Source organism: Amblyomma mixtum, chromosome 1, assembly GCF_055824585.1.
Source record: "Amblyomma mixtum isolate Tamu chromosome 1, ASM5582458v1, whole genome shotgun sequence".
Lineage (NCBI taxonomy): Eukaryota > Metazoa > Arthropoda > Arachnida > Ixodida > Ixodidae > Amblyomma > Amblyomma mixtum.
In genome coordinates this window covers 317,721,541-317,744,302 of record NC_143012.1, presented here as the reverse complement: position 1 = coordinate 317,744,302, position 22,762 = coordinate 317,721,541, and the positions used below count along the sequence as shown (strand labels likewise).

Below are 22,762 nucleotides of genomic sequence, written 5' to 3'. Positions count from 1 at the left end.
GCCGCCGTCGCGCTCGCCAGTTGCGCATGCGCAGTAGCGGCGCATAGGTAGCGTGCCCGGGCCGCCGCCGCTGCCGCGCGCTCTCCATCGCCTCTCTCTCTCCGCGTTGCTTTCGCAATCCTCCAGGTTTGACCAGAGTTAAGCCACTGTCAGTATTTTTTTCACTCCTGCTCACTGCGTGCCTCGAGAGCAGGGTCAGCCCAAACACCGCGATCAAACTCCGTGAGGTACGAATCGGGTTCATTACGTTACACGTACCGAACGGAAATTAACCGATATCGATGTACTCATCACAGAATGACGCTCACAGTGTTCAGCCACCGAGTGGGGCTTGTGCGGACGGTTGAGGTTGGTGTGAAACTTTTTGTTCGGGGCATTATGATGAAAATATCATTCCAATAACATACATACCAGTGCTTTTTGCTTGGAGTATTTCTTTTTTCACAACAGAACTGGAACAAAGCGCACTCTCTCATAGGCTGGGCAGTTAGACGCGATACGAATACAAGCTAGCAGAGGGCGGAATCATCTGAAAAAAAAAAAAAAAATAGTAGTGGGATATGCGCACAACCGCGTGAAACTATACAAAGCTGTACAAAGAAAAACGGAAGGGCAAAAGCAGTTTCCCTTGCGAGAAGCACCTAATTTCGAAATCATTTCTTCAAATCCCTAAATTTCTTATTGTTCAAAGGAAATCTTATCTAGCGTTATCGTTTGTGTTTGGCCAGCACTAAACTGCTAAACTGGTCAACTAAAATCGCGAAGCCATGACTGAATGCAGTTGGTAGAGAATCCTGTGCACAATGCAACCCACCGAAAAGCTACTTATCTCGATCGATCGATCAATCAATCAATCAATCAATCAATCAATCAATCAATCAATCAATCAATCAATCAATCAATCAATCAATCAATCAATCAATCAATCAATCAATCAATCAATCAATCAATCAATCAATCAATCAATCAATCAATCAATCAATCAATCAATCAATCAATCAATCAATCAATCAATCAATCAGTTTTGGGTCCAATTAGACGTGACATACAACTATGCTAACGAGTTCAAGTATGAAACCGACGATACATATACCAGGGGATGTAAAGCAGCTGTGCTGCTGCGATGTCCTTGAAGCGCCGACCGTTGTAAAGAGACAGGTTTTCAAAAATTTAAGCCGGGAAAATTTCGTGATTCCTCGCGACGTTGTGCAGCCCAGACTCTTCACAACCGAAAGGAAAGATCTCAAGAAACAAAAAAAAAAAATCCCCTGCGATTCAATTTTATCGCAACGTCCCTTTTACAAAAAAAGAAAAAAAAATCTTGTTCACTGTGAAAGACAGATTACTGTAAATCTACGCAATAGCGTTGGGCACGGCTCAGAAAGCCCGCGCGAGAATTCCTCGAGCACGAGGTCGGTCGGGATGCAACTTCTCAAGGAGAGCGTTGCTTTTCGCTTGAAAGAAAGCAACGCAAGTTTTATTTGTCGATTTTTTTTTCGTAAGTTTGCTGCGGCGGAAGCAAGCACGTCGGCATCTGGAGTTTCCACTAGATATATATATACTCTCTGGCTTCCTCTTCTCGATGCGCATCCGTTCGTTCCGTCCACCAAGTTAGATGGTGCGCTATCGGACCAATGAGAGCCGTGTGCGGCCGTATTGCAACCCGTGGCGGCATCGCTGTCTCTGGTGTTGCATTACAGAAGTCTGGACGGTCCCGAAACGCCGATAAGAGCGCCAAGAACGAAAGAAAGCGCCAGCGAGCACACATCTTCCCTCCGGCGAAGGATATCGTGCCTCTCGAGTGCGACAACACGCCGGCCGGCTCACTCGGGATCATTAGGAGTCGCTTAACGATGGCACCGGCGCTGCGGGCTCTAAAGGCGTGTTGCCTGATCATCTGTTTCCTCCACTGCAGCCGTTCATGGGCACAGGTAAGAAGCCCTTTCTTATCTCGAAGCAAACACTCTTCATGAACGAGCACTTGAGATAAGAAACTCTCCAGAGGACTTACCTCTGCACCCACGAACGCTTCCTAGCACTTCCTCCGGGCTGTGAGTCAAGCCTTCGGAGGGCGTGTGTTGAATCGTCACTGTCACTCAGAAGACGAAACATTAACGGAACGCACTGCGTCATGCCTCACACGAAAAAGGGAGCAACTGTGGCTTTGTGAAAGGGACAGTTTTGGGTAACCTTTGGCATTGGTAGTGTACTAAAATGAAGCACTTGGTCTGTCTAAGCGCGCTGCATGGCGGTGAATTTCGTCTCATTGTTGTGAAATAAAGTGACCACAATATTGTAATGGTAGACAACGCAACAACAATCGGAGAGTATTTCGCGATAGCAAGTTTTTAGGGCTTCGCGACTGTAGTTTAAAAAGTGATGACAGTTAGACGGCAGGGTTGGGAACGGAGTCCCGAATTCACGAATATCCTTGCCACATGTCCTAAAGGGCTTTCGCTAGTTTGATATTCATTTTTACGACCGTACATTTGACTAACGTCTGACAGGCGAGAATGATGTAAACTACTCCTAGTCTTTGTTATAATCGGTAACGAGTACCGCGTTATTTGACCTGTTATGTTCCGCAGGAATACGCACCTCTTAGAATACTCGTTACGTCCGCACTTCTCAGTAAGTGACAGTACTCTCCTACATGTTTGCATTTCTTCAGCCATATCTGGCCTGGAATGTCGAACCCCATATGGAGACGGTATTCATCAGCTTATAGAAGCAAGGCTTCCGTTTAAACTGGCGTGTTAAAAATAGATTCATCCGAAGCTCTATCCATTTATGGCCGGATTGTGCCATGCGCGGACGATGGAATGCTAGTTCTCTTGCTCCACGGTTCGGGTGGCTGTTGTGATAGTTTCGGAATCGTCTCCCGATTCCTCCACATCAGACAAACCTGCTTCCGCCCCACGAAACCCCTTGAAAGAAGGCAGAAGAATGAGTCACTTCTCAGGATGTTCGGCACATTATCGTGCCGAAAGTGCACGATGACGCATTTAGCCCTTTAGCAAACATGTATTCCGAGAGCACTGCCTTATCTACTGGCAGTCTTGAACCGCAGACTCATCTGAATGCTTTCCAAAAGCACTTGACTTTTGTTTGCTCAACAGAGTGCTTTCCGTAGTAGAGTGTAAGACCGTCTCCTGTGATCTGAATAACGTCCTTTGCGGCGTCTGCACGGGTCGTTGCTTTGGAGAACAAAAATTTGGGCCAGTTGGCTCATGCTGGTCTCTCCGCGTTTTTCTTTGTATTCGTCTTTTGCGCTGTAGAATTATGGCATCGTTACCTTAAAAGCGGCGATGACGACAAATTGATATTGGATTGCACTGATAGATTGTAGCTCGACTGCAGTGATTGGACACAAGGACGAAACGATACAAAGGCTTAACGTGGCGCAACTATCAACTGAAAATTTATTTGAGGGAAATGTAATTAAAGAAAGTGAGACGGCCAGCCTTCGTCTCGTTTCGTCCTTGTATCCACTCAGCGCAGTCAAGCTACAAAGCAATACCAACTAGTCTTTTTTGTCGCTTTACTAAGTTTACATGATAGACTACCACATCCTAGCGACAAAGATTGTCCTTTAACTGAAAATAACGGAGCTTTTGTACCCTAGAAAAATAAAAACAAAGAAACACAATTGCCGCCTTCACCAGCCGATCTCGAAAGTTAACTGCGCGTGCGTTGACGCAGTTCTTTTGGGCGCGAATCCCAGAAACTAAGCTTCACCACCACTGACTTCAAAACGGTGATCCCTGAGTCCTTTTCGGATTAGACATCACGAGTTTGAATAGAGCGCCTGGAATATTGTTTTAATACAGTCTTCTCGGCAGTGAATATGTCCTTTTCTGTTGGACAAACATGGACATACCCAAGTATAGAATCGTTTTTTACTGAAAAAAAAAAAAAAGAATTGGATGGTATTGTCCTCAGTGCCCCTTTAAAGAGAATGATCATTTGTTAGGGAGACAGTTAAACTCCTTTCAATAGAGTTGCCATTAAACGTATGTATACTCAAATTATTACATAAACCTTTATATTTAGCTAAGTTTTCGCAATGCTGCTTAGACCTATAGCCAAAGGCTAGCCGAGGATCAAAGTACCTGTGCGCAAAAGCAGAACACCGAGACAATTAAAACAGGCAATTTGTTTAATATAGAAGATAGAAAAAGCAAACACAAATCTAGATGAAAAGAATTCACACACCGGGAAGTTGAAAATTAAGAAATGCAATTAAGACAGCAGTAACAAGTGAATAAATGAATACAGGAACGAAAAAGACATGAGGAGTACAAAGAAATTATTAACCTACCGAATAAATTGATTATGACCAACAGATGGCTTCGCAGAAATCATATTTTTCAGCCAATATATATGCTATTAGCAAAAATGGTGAGATAATTTGGAGCCTGGGCTGTTCAGTTTAATGGGATACTGCTCACTTGCATTACGAAAGCGTTCATTTGGTAAACAATTCATGGTATGCTGCTCTGAACCTAGGTTCAAGTAAATGTTGGCTTGCTAGACATGTTTTGTTCGTTAAATTGCAGAATGGTGTATATGCACGTGTAAACTGTTGCAGGTTTCTAATATCTTGGTTTCAGCAAATTTAGTTAAATCAGTATATAAAAGCGACACCACGTGTAGTTGAGTCATTAAAGATTACTGTTCTTTCATCGACATTAACTTAAAACCTCCAATCACCAGCACTTCCGTTGCTCAACAAAACATATTTTTCACCTTGTGCTTCCCGTTGCTGGCGGACCCCTTAGAAAAAAAGGTCCATAGACAGTCTATAGAATTCTTATAGACTCTATTGTCTTCCTATAGATATTTCCTTTTGTCGATTCATAATCTCTAGACTGTCTATAGACAAAAGTCTACTAAAAGTGTATGGCCATAAATCTATAGATTGTCTATAGATTGCATATAGCATTTGTATTGCCTATACACTGTTCTCTAGGATTGTAGATTGTTCTCTAGGATCGTCCGTAGAATTCATAGACAGAAGTCTGTGAACAGTCCATAGACTGTCTAAAAAAATTTTGCTAGAGGAGGAAGGAGGATGTTTTTGTTGGATTTCGAGCTTTGATTTCTTCCTTCAATCTCCCTGCCTCTTCCTGACCGCTGTCATTGTGCACTGCTTGATTTATCTCGTTAAAACTTATAAGCGTTAAAACACTTTCCTACACTGCTGCGACTCACAGGAGCATAACCCGGGATACTACGACCTTAGTCGTTTCCCATGGGAGAGCCTGCCGCCCGCCAACACCGACCTCGTGTTCCTGCTCGATCGTTCGGGCAGCGTCGGTGCGGCGGGCTTCGAGATGCAGCTCGGCTTCGTGGAACGCTTCCTCAAGTACTTCGAGGTGGCGCCCAACTCCACGCGGGTGGCGGTCATCTCCTTCAGCGACGACGCAGGTGAGGCCCATCTACAGCCCCGTGCTTTAAAAGACCGTTACGCTGAAGCATCTGGCTTCAACTAGACAACAGCACTAGTAAGCGTAAAGTCACCACCGCCACTATACCATCACCGCCAGCCTGGCTCCGCTGTAAGGTTGTAGTTGTCCCTCGGGTTCAACGAAAACCGAGAACAAAGGCTTCCAAGAATGAATGGAACCATTTTGCACCTGAAAGATATCTTACAAACAACGCACTGTGTGTGGCCACATAATATGCGGTTGCCTCGCCAAACCTTTCTTACACCCTAAAATATCGCCTGTAACGCTAAACAGCGCGAGTACGTGGTATCCGCGCTGTATAAGTTCCAAGCGTATACATCAGCTCGTAACAATGCTTCAGGAGCACAATTCATGCCACCCGCAAAGTATTCCAGAATTCATAACCATCATCATCAGCCTGACCCCCAGGCCTCTCCGATATCTCTCCAATTAACCATGTTTTGTGCCAGCTGCAGCCACCCTATCCACGTGCGGCCACCCCACACTATCAATTGTGAAACTATATTAGGTTTCAAGCCAGGGCTTTCTCATGTTCTGTTTTCACAGAATCTCGCAGAGTCTTTCCTTACCATTTGTCTCTATCGGTCAGTCGGATAAAGTCTCCGCAGCACCGCAACGCCCCGAGGTCATCTTTGAGTTTCAGCCTACCACTTAACGTCGAAGAAAAACGTGGAAAGATAAGTAAAGAAAACGACTGACGACACTGGTTCCACGAGAATTAAAGGGTTGGCTGACCTAGGCCCGTCAAAGCAAGTGAAGAGCTTGCAATGCTGCCGGCGTAGACACACGCTTCTTGTCGCGGGAAGAAGAAAACACCCGAGTATTCGTATTGACAGAGACGGCGGACAGCTAAGGCGTCTGGCGTAACGCGCGCTGCATGTTGAAAGATGCAGAAAATTATTGAACATGCAAGTAAGAAATACGACGGTACCAAAGCGCTGTCGACGCCAACCTTCCGTGGCACCTTTGCGTAACTTATTTCGAGGCTGTAATTTAGTTCGTTTGTCACCATTCCGTGCTTAGCTCTACTGACGACCTCGAGAAACAACCCCCCATAGCCTCCTGCTTTCGTTGTGACTGTGGTTATTTCGGGGGAAAGCCGGGTGGGGAAGACCGACCAGAATAATTTCCTCCTGGGATGCGCCTAGAAATTATAGTTAATTTCGCCCTGTATTTTCAATCATCAGTCTCCCCGGGCCCACATTCAAAGGAATCCGGCAACGTTAGTGCATAACTGAAATCGTACAGCATCATGCCACGACCATTTCCTAGGTTTCTGTGACGTTGTTCAGCAAAGCAGACATTTGGGCTAGTTGGTGTGAATTCATGGTGGAAAAAACAGCGCAAACTAAGACAGAAAACACAGAAAAGAGGGGAGACACTACAAGCGCTGTAGTGTCTCCCCTCTTTTCTGTGTTTTCTGTCTTAGTTTGCGCTGTTTTTTCCACCACGTTGTTCAGGTTGCTGTGCACGCAGGCACTACCAAAATAGGAACCAGGACCAGAAAAACCCAAGGTTCTCAAGCTTGCCGAAATAATGCCCTTCCTCACCGTATGCACTTAGCTTTTTGCTGGGAAAACAGCGTGGGCCTAGACAGGACGTATGAAGAGACTGAACCAACACGAACGCTGTCAGTCTCTTCCTACAACCTGTCTCCGCCTAGCTTTCTTAACACGATCTAGCACCGAGAAGCCCAAACTCCAAACTGTCGTCAAGCACTTAGCTTCCGCCTGTTCGGATTTATTTGGCACTTCAACATGTTTATCCGGTGGCACGCTGCACGAAATTCTTGCAGCAGGCCGATTCAAAAGTGGACAACACGGGCACTGTGTCCGAATCCGGTTGTGAATTGAGGAACGCATTTTGAAAACTACCCGAAAGAGGCTTTTAGCCTACTAGCATGAACGCTCTCGTTTTTACCGCCGTACATTTGCAACGGTTTCTGCATTCCATATACGACATTTTAAATAACCACCTAAATATGAGAGAGCAAACTACTGCAGCTAATGAGGTTCGTGTTACATTCACTTCCCTTTTCCTTGGCTTCTCAGAGCGCATTATGGTGACGTCACGATTTAGACAGGCGTGCGGGCCGCAGCTAACAAGTGCAGAGAGTGACGACAGAGGCTGTGACATGCCGAGGCGCGTTACGCAAGAGGGCCGAGGCTCGCGCACGCATGGAGACTTGGCTGCTCGCAGAGCACGCGGCGCGTTCGTCACGCCTCCTCCGCCTCCACTTTTCCTCCTCTCCAACTGCCGCGCACTCTTTTGGAGCCCATGAGTCAGGTGTAAACATTACCAGACACGGGGGGAGAGCTCCTGGCACGAGGTAACGCCTCGAAGATGGGAGGCAAGGACAAACTCCACGCGTGAGAAAGTCGAAATCTGGCGAGGCAGAAAAGTGCATAACGATGAGCTAAGCTGGAGGGAGATGAAGACGAAGAAAGAGCATGGGGGTGTTGCACGTGAAGCAGGGGCGGGTTGAGTGGCGCTTTCACGCTATTCTCGGCCCCCATTTATACGAAGCAGAGAGGGAGGAGGGTTGAAAGAGCGAGGGTAGGCCAACAGCGGATGAGGAGCAAAGTTGGGATCTCCCCTTTGCCGCGTCTGAAAAAGTAGGTGACAACGCGTAACCGACCCGCGGCGGGCAACACGGCGCCCAAACTCCGGCGCGGTCCTTCGAGAATAGCAGCGCGGCCCTGGTTGCATCAGAGGCGCCTATCCGCTGCAGAACGCTAGGCCGTGTTTCCTGCCGGCGCTGGCGCGCGCGGCCTTTTTTTTTCTCTGGCACACTCTGCAACGTTCCGCGCTTCTTCTCGGAGAAGGGATCCTTGCAGTCCTCTTGCGTGGAATGTGGAGGGGGGAGACGAATATACGTGAGCGGGGGTCCATGAACCCGCTGTGTTTTGTTTGGGACTAAAGGAGCGGGCGGGAAACGGCCGACCGTTCCGTCCTCGGAGTTCTGCACAACAACGCTCTCCCTTCTAGTCCATAGTCCAGCGTACACACACACACACGCACACACACACACACACACACACACACACACACGCACGCACGCACGCGCGCACACACACACGCACGCACGCACACACACATACGCACACACACAGACACAAACACACACACACACACACACACGCACGCACACACGCGCGCGCACACACACGCACGCATGCACACACATACGCACACACACACACACACACACACACACACACACACACACACACACACACACACACACACACACACACACACACACACACACACACACACACACACACACGAGCGCGCACACACAAGCACGCACGCACGCGCGCGCGCGCGGAGACTGACGGTTGCGGCAGTTACAGGTTGGACAGCAGCTTGGGCATGTTGGTTATTCATTCTTGATGGAACAGCGCAAAACATCGGGACAAGAGACAAGCGCTGCGCTTGTCTCTTGTCCCGATGTTTTGCGCTGTTCCATCAAGTTACAGGTCGCCGTGTGCATGTTCTAATTCCGTAAGCACTGCGGCAGGTCATCTGACTGTGAATAACTGGTGCGTAAGAACAATCCGGGTCGAGGGGAGGAACGGTGTTCGGTTGTGCTGCTCGAGTCGCATGGTTGCCTGCCAGAGCGCTGTAGCCAGTGTTACAGTAGTGCGAAAGTAGGCTGGAAGAAGGCTGGTCGTTGTATTTGTGTAATGAACCACTTGCTTAGGTTCGCGAGTTCAAGCTTGAAGAGAATCTCGCTGACGGCAGAGCAAGAGGATTCGTGTGAGTGTGGTCCTCCCTTCTCCGAATAGATGTTGGGGAGGAGGAATAACCGCAAACTTGACAGGACTGAAGATCGAGAAGAGGACAGGACGAGCGGTAACTAGCAACTGAAGTTTATTGAAAAAAGACATGTTGCAGCAAAGGTTGCATCTGCGCATAGCGTACGGGAACTAAGATAGTGACACGTGGAACACACAAGATAATATACATCGAAACGAACAAGAAACGAACAAAAAACAACAAAGAAATGCCCGTCACAGGTTTAACAGAAACCGGGTCTCTTTATCTAAAAGCGCCACGGAAGGCTCACTCACACACATATCAAGCCCAAGTTTGCGCATGTGTGCCGCCTCTAAAATCTCTCTTTCGAGCCTCGACCTGCCCCTTCCGATGATGGTGGCTTTGTTGAACTGTGGGTAGCAGCCATCGCATTCCCTGCAGTGTCTCGGCAGATTTGCGCCATTATCAGGTTTCAAGGAGCGGAAGTGCTGTCGCTATGCGCAGATGCAACCTTTGCTGCAACATGTCTTTTTTCAATAAACTTCAGTTGCTAGTTACCGCTCGTCCTGTCCTCTTCTCGATCTTCAGTCCTGTCAAGTTTGCGGTTATTCCTCCTCCCCAACATGTCTGACCAACTGGCCCAAAGCTTCCCCTTGTTGAATCTCCGAATAGAGAGTGGGCTGTTCTTCACCGGTGTCACACTGCAGTTCACAGCTGCAGGGTTGTGGAATCAAGCGATGGACGGGGGATGAGGGCGTAGAAAGAGAACCGAACGCAAGCTCTACATCTGCGTGAGGCTGTTGATGATGATGATGAAAACTTTATTTATAACAAGGGAGTTTTGGACACGTCGGTCCTTGGGCCCCCGCACGGCCCCACTGCACTCAAACATTCATGTCCCGGAGGCTCATGACGCTGGCAGCCCGGCCGGTGGCGATGGCTTGCTTGGCCGGGTCCTCGGAGCGCAGTAGGGTCTCCCAAGCCTCCCATGAGGTAAGGTGCTCCAGGCCCCGCGGGGGAGGATCCGCCGGGCAGAGGAAAAGAATATGGTCGAGGGTGGCTTTGGGGTGGTGGCAGAGGGTACAGGAAGGGTTCGTGTGGACTGGGTGATATCGCGAGCGTATATAAGGGGAGGGTTGTTTTTGTCGGAGCTGAGAGAAATAAAGAGGTGCCGTTTTAAATAAACTAATAGGACTAAGCTTAACTTCTCTTTGGCGGTGCAAACCGATATAGACACGCGGGCGTGTCCGTCGTTATTTGCGCCACCGTTGTGCTTCATATGAATGGAAAGCTAGGGGAGTTGGTAGTCGTTCATGCTCATACAACTCAAAAGAAAAAGTGACAACACCTCACAGAGACGGCTCGCAGATGGGTAACATGCATTCTTCTATTTCCGTTGCCTTGCGTTGTCTGTTTTTGTCCCCATATTGTCTGTAAATGTAGGAGTTCCCAGCGGCTAGAAGAAGACCCATTCATTGAGACGTTATATGCTTTTATATTTTTTGTCTCTCTTGTTCAGTCATCCAACAGCGGAGCAAAGAAGCAAGGAAACACACTCGCTACGGCTTGCGACAAAACATGAACTCAGCGGAGCATAAGAGGTCACATGACGTGCACGGTTGCAAGATCATTAGTGTATGGAGAGCACGCGGATTGTTGCCAAGATATATTAGCTAACTCGTTAAGTGGCGATGTTCTCACGGACTCGCTTAATAAAGCAGTTGTGTCTGAGTTTCCGTGCAACGCAATAGTGGGGCACAATTACACTTGTATTGCGCATGACGACACTTTTTTTCAGTCATAGTCACTCAGAAGTAGATTTATGTGGTCGTTAGAAATGAAGTGCTTAGTAATTATCATCTTCTTTCAGTTCTGTAACCTCGGGAAAAGCGTAGTGCTCAAAACTATTTGTTGTTTTATGAGCGAAATATGGGCTTTTGGAGGGAGTAAAATGATTAGGTAGCATTATAATGTTATAAACTTACAAAACACGGTGGTACTCTTCAGGTGGTCCATGCAGTCAGAGCAAGGGTTGGCTGATGTTAACCAAGGACAGTTTTGCGAGTCAAGCCACTAATATGGGTCCTGCCTCGCGAGTTCTGTTTAACTAGGCTGCGACCAGTAGGCTCTACCGGCGCATGCATCGATGAAGGCGTACAGTATAGCGCGTTTTGAAGGTTATCACCATCATTCCGGCTAAAATGGACCAACATTTCTTTCCTGGTGTGATGGTCACTTAGTCCGCAACAAACATCGTAGTGCGGGTTAGAGGAATCCTTCGGCCAGATAAGTTCATTTATTCGTAGCAGCCGTGTTGTAAAAATACACCGTGTTAGAGCAGTTTAATCCGACTAGTCTAATTAACCCGGAAGTGATGACCTTCAAATGGCGTTGGGCGGTACAGTTTAGGCTCCAAGTCATTACATGGCGACGATGCCGACCTTTCTTGTTTGCGCCTGCAAACGCTACACACCCACAGGATAGTTAGGAGAGCTGACCCAGTGTTTACACCACCTGGATCCACCGCTCGTCTCAAGTTCAGCGCTCCACTCCTTCTTTGCACCATTTTCAATACAACTGACAGCCCAGGCGAAAACTGTTACCCCTGGCGACAAACCCGTCCGGAAAGGGGACACGTGTAGCAGCCAGGCCTCACGGTTGCTCCAGAGGGTATTCGTGAGTCAGCGAGTTGATTCCGTGATTTCGATAATTAATTGTACCGCGCCAAAGCCTGACTTTAGTTTTTCCCTGTGAAACGTACCATCAGAGTTCTCAGAGTGCACGTATCATCGTTGCGATGCTTGGGATCCTAACGACTACACCGCCATGCTTTTTAAAAGGGGAGCATTTACAGGACCAATTCTGAACATCGTTTTTTCGGTGCGCGGCGTAGCTTCGACAAAATTCGGTGTTGTTCAGGCGAACGCAAAACATGAATGAGGTGAAGACACGCCTCAGTGCTATCCAGGTAAATGTGGAAGAACGGAAATAACTGGTCAGCACAGTCGCCCGATGCTATGCAGTAATATTACGAAACAAAAGACGAGAACACGAGGAGTTGCATGCGAAGCTTTCCCCAGGTATGCGCACGAGGTGCTTTAACGGGCACCAGACGGTGTTGCTGTGGGGCTGCGGCTGACGACAGCAATGGGATGACGATGATGATGATGATTGGCCGTTATTTCAGTAGGTATAGGCTTCGCTTGACGATATCGTTACCTTTTAGTTAAGCTATGGATTCGACACTTGAAAAAAAAACTGATGTGGTGCCAAGGGAAGTGACTTGGACTATTATCGTACTGTAAGGCGGCAGCGTTCCAGAATTGTCAGCGGGAGTGCACCCGCGACAGCGTTAATTAACGCTTGGCCAAGCAGCAATGCAACCTTGGCATCCGAGTCGATCTGCAGTGGTTAGCCTCGCGCGTGGGCGTGACGGGTTTTGGGGCTGTCGACAGTCTTGGGCGCTAAGTCCTGACGTTCATGTCATCTATGACGGCAGCACTAAGCAGTCAGAGACTATTAAAGCAAGGTCATGTCATAGGCTGCTTCCGGGCCGGGTTCAAGAATAAACTCCAACCAGGTACACAGCTCCCGCTATGGTGGAGCGAATAAGGCGCAGTACCGAGACAATTCAATATAGCGAAAATTTTCCTTGTATTTCAATTCATTTCTTAACGCCCGCTGGGCCGAATAGCAGGTCCTCGAGATAGGCGTGGTGTGGCTTTGCTTAAGATAATTACGAAGACGAGAAGGACCAAAACACAATAGAACTGTGTTAATATTGGTATGTTCACATTGAGCCATCAATGCCTAAGGGCGTCGCTGCTCCTTTCATATCGCCCACCCAGTATGCACCACTGGCTTAATGTCGTAAGGCAGACGAACTCTGCCGTCGCAGTTGACCGCAGGGTCGACGATAATGCTAGATGAATCCCTAGCAGCCCTGATGTATACATTAGCATTAAGGAAAGCGGGCTTTGAAGACGCAACGGTCCGAGATTTTCCCCAAATGCATGAGTGCCTCTGTGATGTGGTTGCTAAGAGTGTCGCTCGAGCGGAGCATGTGGCTTTGCCCCTACACAGGGCTAGGCCAGCCTGTAAACAAGTGTGACTTTTTATTATGATCTTAAGATGTCCTGTCTACATTTGGTATGCCAGGGCACCTCAGTCTCGAAAGGAGATGTTTCGATATATGGCCTCGTGAATTTATATTTGCTCCCCCAAGTCGTGCACGCTCAAGCATTACGAAAAGAACCACCTCCCTTTTCACGCAACGAAAGACTACTTGCCAAGTATGAATAAAAAGTGAACTTGTGCAGCATTCGCTGTACGGGGGATTTTTTTCCCTGGATCAAGCTGTGTAATCGCCGCTGTCGTATCATGTGACAATTGGAAACTCCCTTTTTCACTAGATCTGTGCGTGTGTCTCCGTGTGTGCATGTGAGTGTGTGTGTTTGAGGGTGGGGGGGGGGGGGGGGGGGGCGCTAGAAATGCTTGTGTCATGATTGTAGCTTGAAGTCTTTTTCTAGGAGGACCTAAGGTAATCTTTTACAAAGGCACTGAGTGCGGTAGGGGACGGTGGGTGGCTCATGCCCTACTATACGGCACTTCGAGGAGCACAGTGGCCTAGTGTGTTTGGTCTGTGGGGGGAGTAGTATCTGCTCTGGTTAATCTTTCATACTTCTCATTGTTTTCAGCTCTCATCATTATGCTAGCAACAAGCATGAATGAGGAAAACACAAAACTACAGGACTTTCGGAACCCAGTGGTATAATTAAATTAATAAACTGAGGGGTCGTACACATGAGAAAAATCTCATAAAACTGGCTTGTCCATGAAAGCCGTATACTAGCTGTCGCAACGAGCTCATAATCCGCGAATCTCTGCTGGTCGCCAGTCATCCTCCCCGGTCAAAATATTCTCAATGAGGTCGTGAATGCGACTCGGAGGCACTCAACAGATTTCGGGCCTCTCATTATGGTAAACAACTTGGGCGACAAAGTCGTTTCCACGCGCGCCGTTTCGAAACAGCGCCACGCGCCGGACGCGCGAAGGGACGAATCCCACGCGGCGCGGCGCTACTACATCCGCATTCAAGACTCGGTACGCGCGCGTGCATACGCGACGCCAACTCGAGGTCTAGCCCATATCCCTCGCGGCGTCCTTGCTCAAAAGCGACAGCGGCGGCGGAAGAAAACATATCAGCCACGCCGCCCCGATTGCCGCAGACGCCGGAGACGAAAGACGCGGGATTTACAAAACTGTGTCAGCGGGTCAAGTTCTCGCTGGCGACAGCAGTGCGAAGGAGAAGGGGCGAAGCGTTGGCGCGCGCTGAGCGCGACAGACAACGAGGTGCGGTGACAGGGCGTCAACTACGCTGGGGCACACTATGGGGGAGCTCCAACCCGTGCCAGGTCGTGTTTGCCTCCGAGACCGAAAAGAGGATGCTGTAGCGCTTGCGAAGACTTTCTGGAGACGCTATTTAGTCGCTGGAGGCGTAGTCTGTGAGGCCGCAGCAGCTTGTTTGTCCTCCGGAGGCGATGACTGAGCCGGAAGGAAGAGAGAAAAGAAAGGGAAACAAAGAGGAATAAGTAAGAAAAAAAGAAATGAAGGAACGAAGGAAGGGAAGGCGAAGTAAAGAAGGAAGGAAACAACACGCAAGGAATCAAAGAAACAATGAAAGGAACGGAAAGGAAAGGAAAGGAAGGAAGGAAGGAAGGAAGGAAGGAAGGAAGGAAGGAAGGAAGGAAGGAAGGAAGGAAGGAAGGAAGGAATACAGAAAGAGAGAAAGAACGACAGATGGGAAGAAAGAAAGAATGAAGGAAAGGAAGAAAGAAAGAATGTAAGAAGGAAAGAAAGAAAGAAGAGAAAGAAAGAAAGAAAGAAAGAAAGAAAGAAAGAAAGAAAGAAAGAAAGAAAGAAAGAAAGAAAGAAAGAAAGAAAGAAAGAAAGAAAGAAAGAAAGAAAGAAAGAAAGAAAGAAAGAAAAATTGTTTACGCCAGGTCGGATATGTCGACAGAAAGCGATGTGTCCGCCTGCTCTTTATTCGCCAATGTGTTTCGTACGGTGGAGCACATAGGAGGGGATTTGTCGTGATGGTAGGAGAGCGTCGCATATGCAAGAAACTCCGCCACTGAGCATGCTGAGGCCGCCGGTTTCTCTCTTGTGCAAGCGGCACTTCGCGCACAGTTACTCAAGTGACCAAGATGATCCAGATTATGCGGCGTCTTCTATGTCGAGCATTTTTTTTGAAGGAAACCATACCTGTTGTCTCTGCAGCGAGTTCTGGAGGGTTGCGAGCACGCGCTGTGAACAGTGGCGGCGGCTTGCAGAGCGAGCATTGTGTGCTTCTTTCCAACCGTGTTTTCACTCGGCTGCGTAAAAATAGGTAAGGCTGCTACCAAGGCCTCGTCCGTACTCCGCGTGTTGTCCTGGGCAGCTATGCGTCAAGAGTTCTAACTGGGTGCGCGTAGAAAGAAAACGTAATTATACTAGGCGAACGCTAGCAGGTGGGCAGAGGGAGTAGAAAGCTAAAACTGTATCCAAATACACACCTTCGCTTGCTTCAAAACAACTGCACAGAAACCAAAATACACGGGCGATGAGTCAGGCAGCAAAACTTGGAAAGTATAATAAACAAGCCAGGCGAAGGAAAACAAGGACTCAGCTCGTGATGAGAAGGGGGGGGGGGGGGGGGGGGGGGCGTGGTCGTGACGATGCACTTACTTGGGCTTATGTGTGCCCTGCATTTATTTGTGTTTGTGGGCCCGGTATATAAACTGGTGCGCGCAATACTGCTTATTCTTGATCGCGGTATCGGTGGCAGCCTCGCCGAAGAGCGCCCAGCTAATGGTTTGGTTTGGTTTATTGGGTTTAACGTCCCAAAGCGACTAAGGCTATGAGAGACACCGTAGTGGAGGGCTCCGGAAATTTCGACCACCTGGGGTTCTTTAACGTGCACTGACATCGCACAGTACACGGGCCTCAAATTTCTCCTCCAAAGAAATTCAGCCGCCGCGGCCGGGATCGAACCCCAGCTAATGGATACGGAACAGTAGACTTACTGCAATGGAAGTAAATCAGCAGTAGCCTTGAGAAATATTAAGTGGCTTTCATGCATGCAAACTTCACAGCCGTTTGCCGTCCATAATTTTGTTGCAGCTCACTCTCTGTAGGTGCTCAGGTACCTTAAAAGTGATTTTTTATTGTGAATGCGTGTTGATCAGTCGGGTCCTATGCTATGCTTGGCCCTGAGGGACGCTTATCAATTAAAGTAAAATGGCGAAACAACGCAGAACAGAAATATACTGCGAAAAGAAAAAAAATGTCAGTCAATTTGCGTAATTAGGCCAAATTTGAATTAGGTGAGCTAGAACTTCAATTTCTCACTTAGGTGCCGGTGTTTGGATCCGTTTTTAGTTGTTCGGAGAGCGGTAATGGGTTAATACACATTATATGCGGAATTAGCCGTACTCTAATTCACAATCATAGATTCCTGGGAGTTGTCATACCACTCAGTGGTGCAGCGGTTAATTAAGCGATGCGCCACTGCCCTGCGATGGCAGATGCTGCCATCGGTGGGGCTTCTGAGATACAGTTTGCTCTCCCCGAGCAACCTCTCGAGACAAATGAAGAGTTTAACTGCCATCTGCCACGGTGAGCAGTTTGCTCACAATCCAGTGTGCAGGGCTTCACTTCTAGGGTTTCATTCCTAGGGCTTCGCTTAGGGCTTCACCTATGGATTCACTCTGCTCGGCCACTTTCTCCGCGACGTGTCCCCTCTAAGGCTCATGCATTAGAAAGACATTGGAGGCACATACTCAAAACGCTCGGTTCAAGCGGTGCAGAACTGGATCCCCACCGACTGCCCACATAAGACCATGTGTATTTTACCAAGGCTAACTTCTACGTCATGCAGTACTCCTCCTACTGCTCGACCCCGTCTGTAAGCGCAGGCGTATAACGACCCGGATGTTCTCTATTCTTATGCAGATCATCTTGGACAGTGATCATTATGCAAATGAACTCTTGAGGGCGGACATGAAGTTGGGTCTCCGAAAATCTCTCGTGCAAGCCGCAAGCTGTAGATCGTATTACGGCAATAGAAAACAGAGATAAAGAAGCAGAAGTTTAAATTATTTGCTGCATTTTCTCTTATATTTTGAAAGTACGAAAAACCGCGCAATTCCTCGTTTCTGAAAAGCGACTGCTCCGTATGCTTGCAAAAGTTCCACCGCTGCCCGCACATGAGGGCGCTGGGCGCGCGTGCCGGCTCGAGGAATGCTGCGCGCACATGGCCACCGCGGAAGCGACCTCCGCCAGGGGCATTCCGCGACTCGCAGTCGCCTGCCACCACAACGACGCCGGCGTTCAATGCCGAACTGACTGGCGATACACTTCCCCTTTCGTTACGTGTTTATTTCCTCTCCGAGAGAAGAGGAAGGAGCGATGATAATCTTCTCTGTGAGCGGACGTGGCCTGATCTCGGCCACTCGCGCCATTCGCGCGCGCAAGAAGGCGGACCCCTTCTCTTCGCAGTTCGATTCAAAGCTTGAGTTGCAACCCAGTGCATCGCTTTGTGCGGGTGGCCCTGCGTTCTCTGGCGGTTATGGGAGGTGCTCCTGTAAAGATAAGGAAGTAAAGAAAGGAAGAAAGAAAGAAAGAAAGAAAGAAAGAAAGAAAGAAAGAAAGAAAGAAAGAAAGAAAGAAAGAAAGAAAGAAAGAAAGAAAGAAAGAAAGAAAGAAAGAAAGAAAGAAAGAAAGAAAGAAAGAAGGTCGACGACACCTCAGGCAGTGCACTAGTGAGAGTACAGCGACAGGTTTCGATGCAGGGTTACTTCAACGCAGCTCCATACTTAAGTCATTCGAATCGTACGCTTGGCGTCGTGCCAATGGAGAAGAGGGCTGGCAGTGAGGGTTGATGTCGGTTTCTTTTTTTTTTTTGATGAAGGGGAAGCATCCTCACTCCCTTTATAAACTTATAAAGCATATTAATGCATAGTACTGTTCGTAGCTTTTGAATTTGTTATTTGCTGGCAGAAACACCCTCGATGTGAAATGCACGTGCACCGTTTGTTGAGGAGCATTATAGAGAGTTTCTTGATGCGCGCGAAACGCCTGTATTGAAACGCTGAAAACCACACGGCTCCTGTTCGGAGCTGTCTTAAACTTTCCAACTTTTGTATATTTAGCAGAAATTCTGAAATTCTGCGTTATGTGCATATGGCAGCGTTAATTCGTATAGATGAACGCAAATGGCTTTGTTTGTGATCCACGTGGACGCAGCGCAACAACAACAAAGATAAGATTCGTGAATGCGCTTATTCATAGTGTGTGACGAGGAAACTTTTTCGGTATTTGTGTAAAATGTCGCCGAGGACTAGCAACTGCCGAAAGTACTACGCCAGCAGCAATCTAAGCCAAAAACTTTTCTCATCATCCCGGGTCTTTACCAATTTGTTTTTTTTTTATCTTTTCCTTAATATTTTCTCTGCACATCTGCCCTTGCTGGCAAGCGGCACTGCACTTCTTTGGGGTATTTAACCGGGTGTTGCTTCGGGCCATCCGTAAAATCTATCACTTGTCCTTGTACTTCCCCGCAGCATTTATAAACAATGCATGTAAACAATTTCTGCAAAATGCAGCACTGGTTAGGGCGATTTCAGATAGAAATACCTTATCAACAAGAAGCTATCAGGATCCATTGGAATTAAATAAAAGAAGAAATATTGCAATTTTTAGCACGATAGCGATAAGGAACTCTTGTTGCAGAAAAGCGGGCGTCTGCGACGTTGTCTCGCGAAAATCCTGATTGGTCTATAGGGTCACAGCCACGTGACCTTACGCGGGAATTTCAAACTTGACGCTCACGTGAAATGACATCCCACAATAAAGCCCGAGGTTTCGTCGACCGGGCAGTGGATGAGTCTGGCTCCCTGAATTTCACGAAGAACTCCATGATCACATATCATGATCTCACCAATAATTTTAAACTAGAGAGGAGAATTTTTCCCCCTCCAGACAAAAGACTTACTAAAGAACAAGAGGTTACGTGGCGTCGTCTACAGACGAGATCGATACGCACCCCATCACTCCTCGCGCACATTTATCCAGATCTTTACAACCCAAACTGCAAACACTGTGGCCAACGTGCTACCTACGATCACATCCTGTGGGACTGCAAAATAGAGCCACCTCCGGGTGATCTAGTTACAGCTCCTTCTCTCGAGCGGTGGGAGACCGTGCTGGCTAGCTCTGACCCCGGAACGCAAGTTTTGGCGGTGGAGTGGGCTGACAAAGTCGTCGAGGGCTATGTACTCTCGACCACTTAACGCGACCTCTTGCCAAGCTCTTTCCGGCGAATAAAATGTTTTACAATCAAAACATCACGCGTGGAATGAAATTGATTAAAACATGACATGTAAAGCAAATTCTTAAATGATATAACTTTATAAAGTAGTTCATTTCGCTTAGATTAAGAATTTTAGCCGGAATTCAAAACCACAACAGTTAGGTTGCCAGCCAGACGCGTTACCGGCTGCTAACCGGCCACGCAAGGCACGTTTGCGCATCTTGGGAAAAAGCGGAGGTTTATGTGTATGTCGTGGGGTATTTCACGTAAAGTGGCAGCTTACAACTGTATGCCAGTGAGTATGTGTATAATTAGAGAGGACTACAGGCCGTTATCGCTTCATACTCTTAAGGTGGAGCCTAAGTGTATCCCTGACTTTTTGGTCAAACGATCGCCGACACTTTCCCGTCGTCCTCACGCAGAGGTGCACGCCGACTTCCTCAAGGAACCCGGCAACAAGTGTCAGCTGGTGAGGCATATGCAGGGGGCGAAGTACTTGAACCACTACGCCACCAACACGGGCGCCGGTCTGCGCGAAGTCCGAGAAGTATTCCAGAACAGCCGCCCACAGGCCCACAAGGTGAGTGCGGTGACCTACGCGGGTTGGCGCTCGTGCACGAAGCGCGATGAAACCATTCCCTCTTGCCCATCGCTGGCTCGGGAGCCATGCAAGACGCATTCGAGATTAACCGAGCTTACTTACTGAAGTTCAGTTCAGCTGAACTTAGCTGAACAAATTCCAAGTCAACTTTGGTTATCCTATGGTGTATGCGACTGCAATAAGAGAATGGCCGACGTCCCACGAGCGGTAAATCAACTCGTGATACATGTGCTCCGGTCGGAGAAGTAATGATACGCACATTTCTTGATTGATTTATAAGTCTGTAAACAAAAAAACGAGTCCCTGCTCTTTTTTGTTTTTACAATTGATTTCTTAATTCATAGTTTTGTCTTTTTCTGCGTCTCTCATAGCCTCAGTCACTTAGGGGCGTTAAATATAATAAACCCATTTTGTATTTTTCTGTGTTGACAAGCTCACCTTTGGCTTGATTGGCACTGCTTGCTGCAGCTATCAGTACTGATGTCACTCAAGTTGCATCAGTTGGCAAAAAAGTTAATCATGTAAAGAACAAAGTGCCGTCCAACTATGCGTAATTTTTAATTACACTCTCTTATTGCAGGCGCTAAACTGCGTAACCCCTTCTTTTCTTGTCTTTACTGAAGGGACGGCTGGATGACCTCGTGTGTACGAGATACTTTTCTCGTCATGGTTCTGTTGCACTTTGCGCGCCATTCAATTGCAGGTGCTGGTTTTAGTGACCGACGGGATAGCAACGACAGGCCCGGATCCTGTGGAAGAGGCGAATAAGCTGAAGGAAGCCGGCGTCGAGGTATTCGTGTTCAGCATTGGAAGGTCCATGAGGAAGCACCTGGACAGTCTCGCTTCCTCGACGAAGCACGTGTTCGAGTTCGAGAGTTTCGCCCAATTCGAGACATTCGACAAAGGCGAGTGGGCGCTATCTTTTAAATACATGCATTGTGCGTTTTCTTTTCTTTTTAGTGCTGTGCCCTCTTTCTTGAGGTGAGACCGATGACGTCGCCTTGACAGTGAGTGATACTGACCCCGGTCGCAACAGTTATTTTTCTACTGCAACCATTTCTCACGCTTCCATGTCTTTTTCGGGCTTTTTTTTTAACAGTTTCTGCGCTGATAAGCCCCAAACTACTTCTCATCCTGTTATATTCTAACCACTTCACATTTGTCTCAACGCTCTGGTCATAAATGAGCTTTTAGTTTTTCGTATAAGTACTAAATCTCCTAGCGTCTCTCTAACCCTCTCGCCTATTTGTCTAGAGCGGGTTACACTGGAGTAAGGTACTGTTTATGATTTTTAAGTCTTTTGGGCAGTCCTAAATAACGTGACAGCTCAAGCCCCCAGGACATTCTGCCAATTCATTGTCCGAAGTTCCTCTAATGCTGCTGGTGATCTGAGTGGACGGGTAAGCGAGCCTTCCGCTTTACCTACAGTTTCGGGCTGTGGAGAATTAGGATCAGCAACACGCCCTCTGGTAACTGCGGGGTATGGTGGTGCACTGGTAACGTGCGGCGTCCGTGCATAATTTTGACGCGGCCGTTTAAGACAAACACAGCCTTCATTCAGTGCCAAGGAACAACGCGGCGCCCAATTTCTGCGCTGCACTTTCTGCGCAATTTCGATGAAGCTAGTTTTTGATATCTGTTGTAAGAGTGGCGAAGCCTGTACCTCAACCTTTCCCTGTTCTACAATAAAATGTAGGTGAGTGCTTGACGCAACTCTTTGTGGAATATGGCACCGTCCTTAAACAACTTCGTGAAATAGACTATATTCTAATTTCATTTTCCTTTTCATTTTCATTGACAAATGTGAACGAAGACGTCGGTGCCTGCTTAGCAGGCAGCAGCTACTCTTTGCCACTTAAGCGAATAAGAACTCCTGAACACTAAAATTTTTCATGGGAAAAGGCCAACCGATACGAAACATATAACACCTAAGTTACCTTACACAACGCAGAACACAATACGTCAAGTTGTTGTCATGGTGGAACCAGCGGAACACAGACGCAGGACAAGAAAAAGGAGGTACACCAGCGGTGTGGTGTGTGTACCTTCTTTTTCTTGTCCTGCGTCTGTGTTCCACTGGTTCCACCCTGACAACATTAGGAACCAACTAGCCCAGCAATTTACACAATACGTCAACAGTGCTAATAACAGATTTGAGAGAAGCAGCCTTAAACATCACAGTAAGCGAAAGCAAACCTGGTGTCCCACTGTTAAAGCTTCTTGCTCGATTAAACGGTATTGGTTGACCGCAATTTTTTGCTCTAATAATACTTGAGAAAGCCACGACAGTGATCACGATCCAGTACCATTCTTAGATAATGTCAGTCTTGTATTTAAGTGCACAATGTATTAGTGGTGCGAGCAAAGTCTTCTGTCGACCTCAACCTAGAGTCTGTCTTTCTTGTCTAAGTGTAGTTTGATAGTTCAGGCAGAGATTCGCTAGCGTGAAGTTAGGAAGCTGAAAAAAAAATGCATTTGAGCGACCTAAGTAATGCCGAGGAGAATTCAATTTGGCAACCCTGCAAGAAGGGAAACGACATTTCTTCTTCAGTGCTGGAACTTGCTGCGTTAGAGTAA

At 47.6% G+C, this 22,762-nt stretch overlaps 1 protein-coding gene across 2 annotated transcripts in view; it reads left to right on the top strand.

Moving 5' to 3' along the window:
• Positions 1-1,729: 1,729 nt before the first annotated feature.
• LOC149372605 (sushi, von Willebrand factor type A, EGF and pentraxin domain-containing protein 1-like) overlaps positions 1,730-22,762 on the top strand; it is a 70,126-nt gene continuing 49,093 nt past the window's right edge. For both annotated transcript variants that reach the window (XM_089567108.1, XM_089567107.1), the window contains exons 1-4: positions 1,730-1,931; positions 5,217-5,430; positions 20,007-20,164; positions 20,889-21,090. In XM_089567108.1, the coding sequence (XP_089423234.1) occupies positions 1,854-1,931; positions 5,217-5,430; positions 20,007-20,164; positions 20,889-21,090 (652 nt within the window). In that variant the 5' untranslated portion in view covers positions 1,730-1,853. The remainder of the gene's footprint in view (positions 1,932-5,216; positions 5,431-20,006; positions 20,165-20,888; positions 21,091-22,762) is intronic.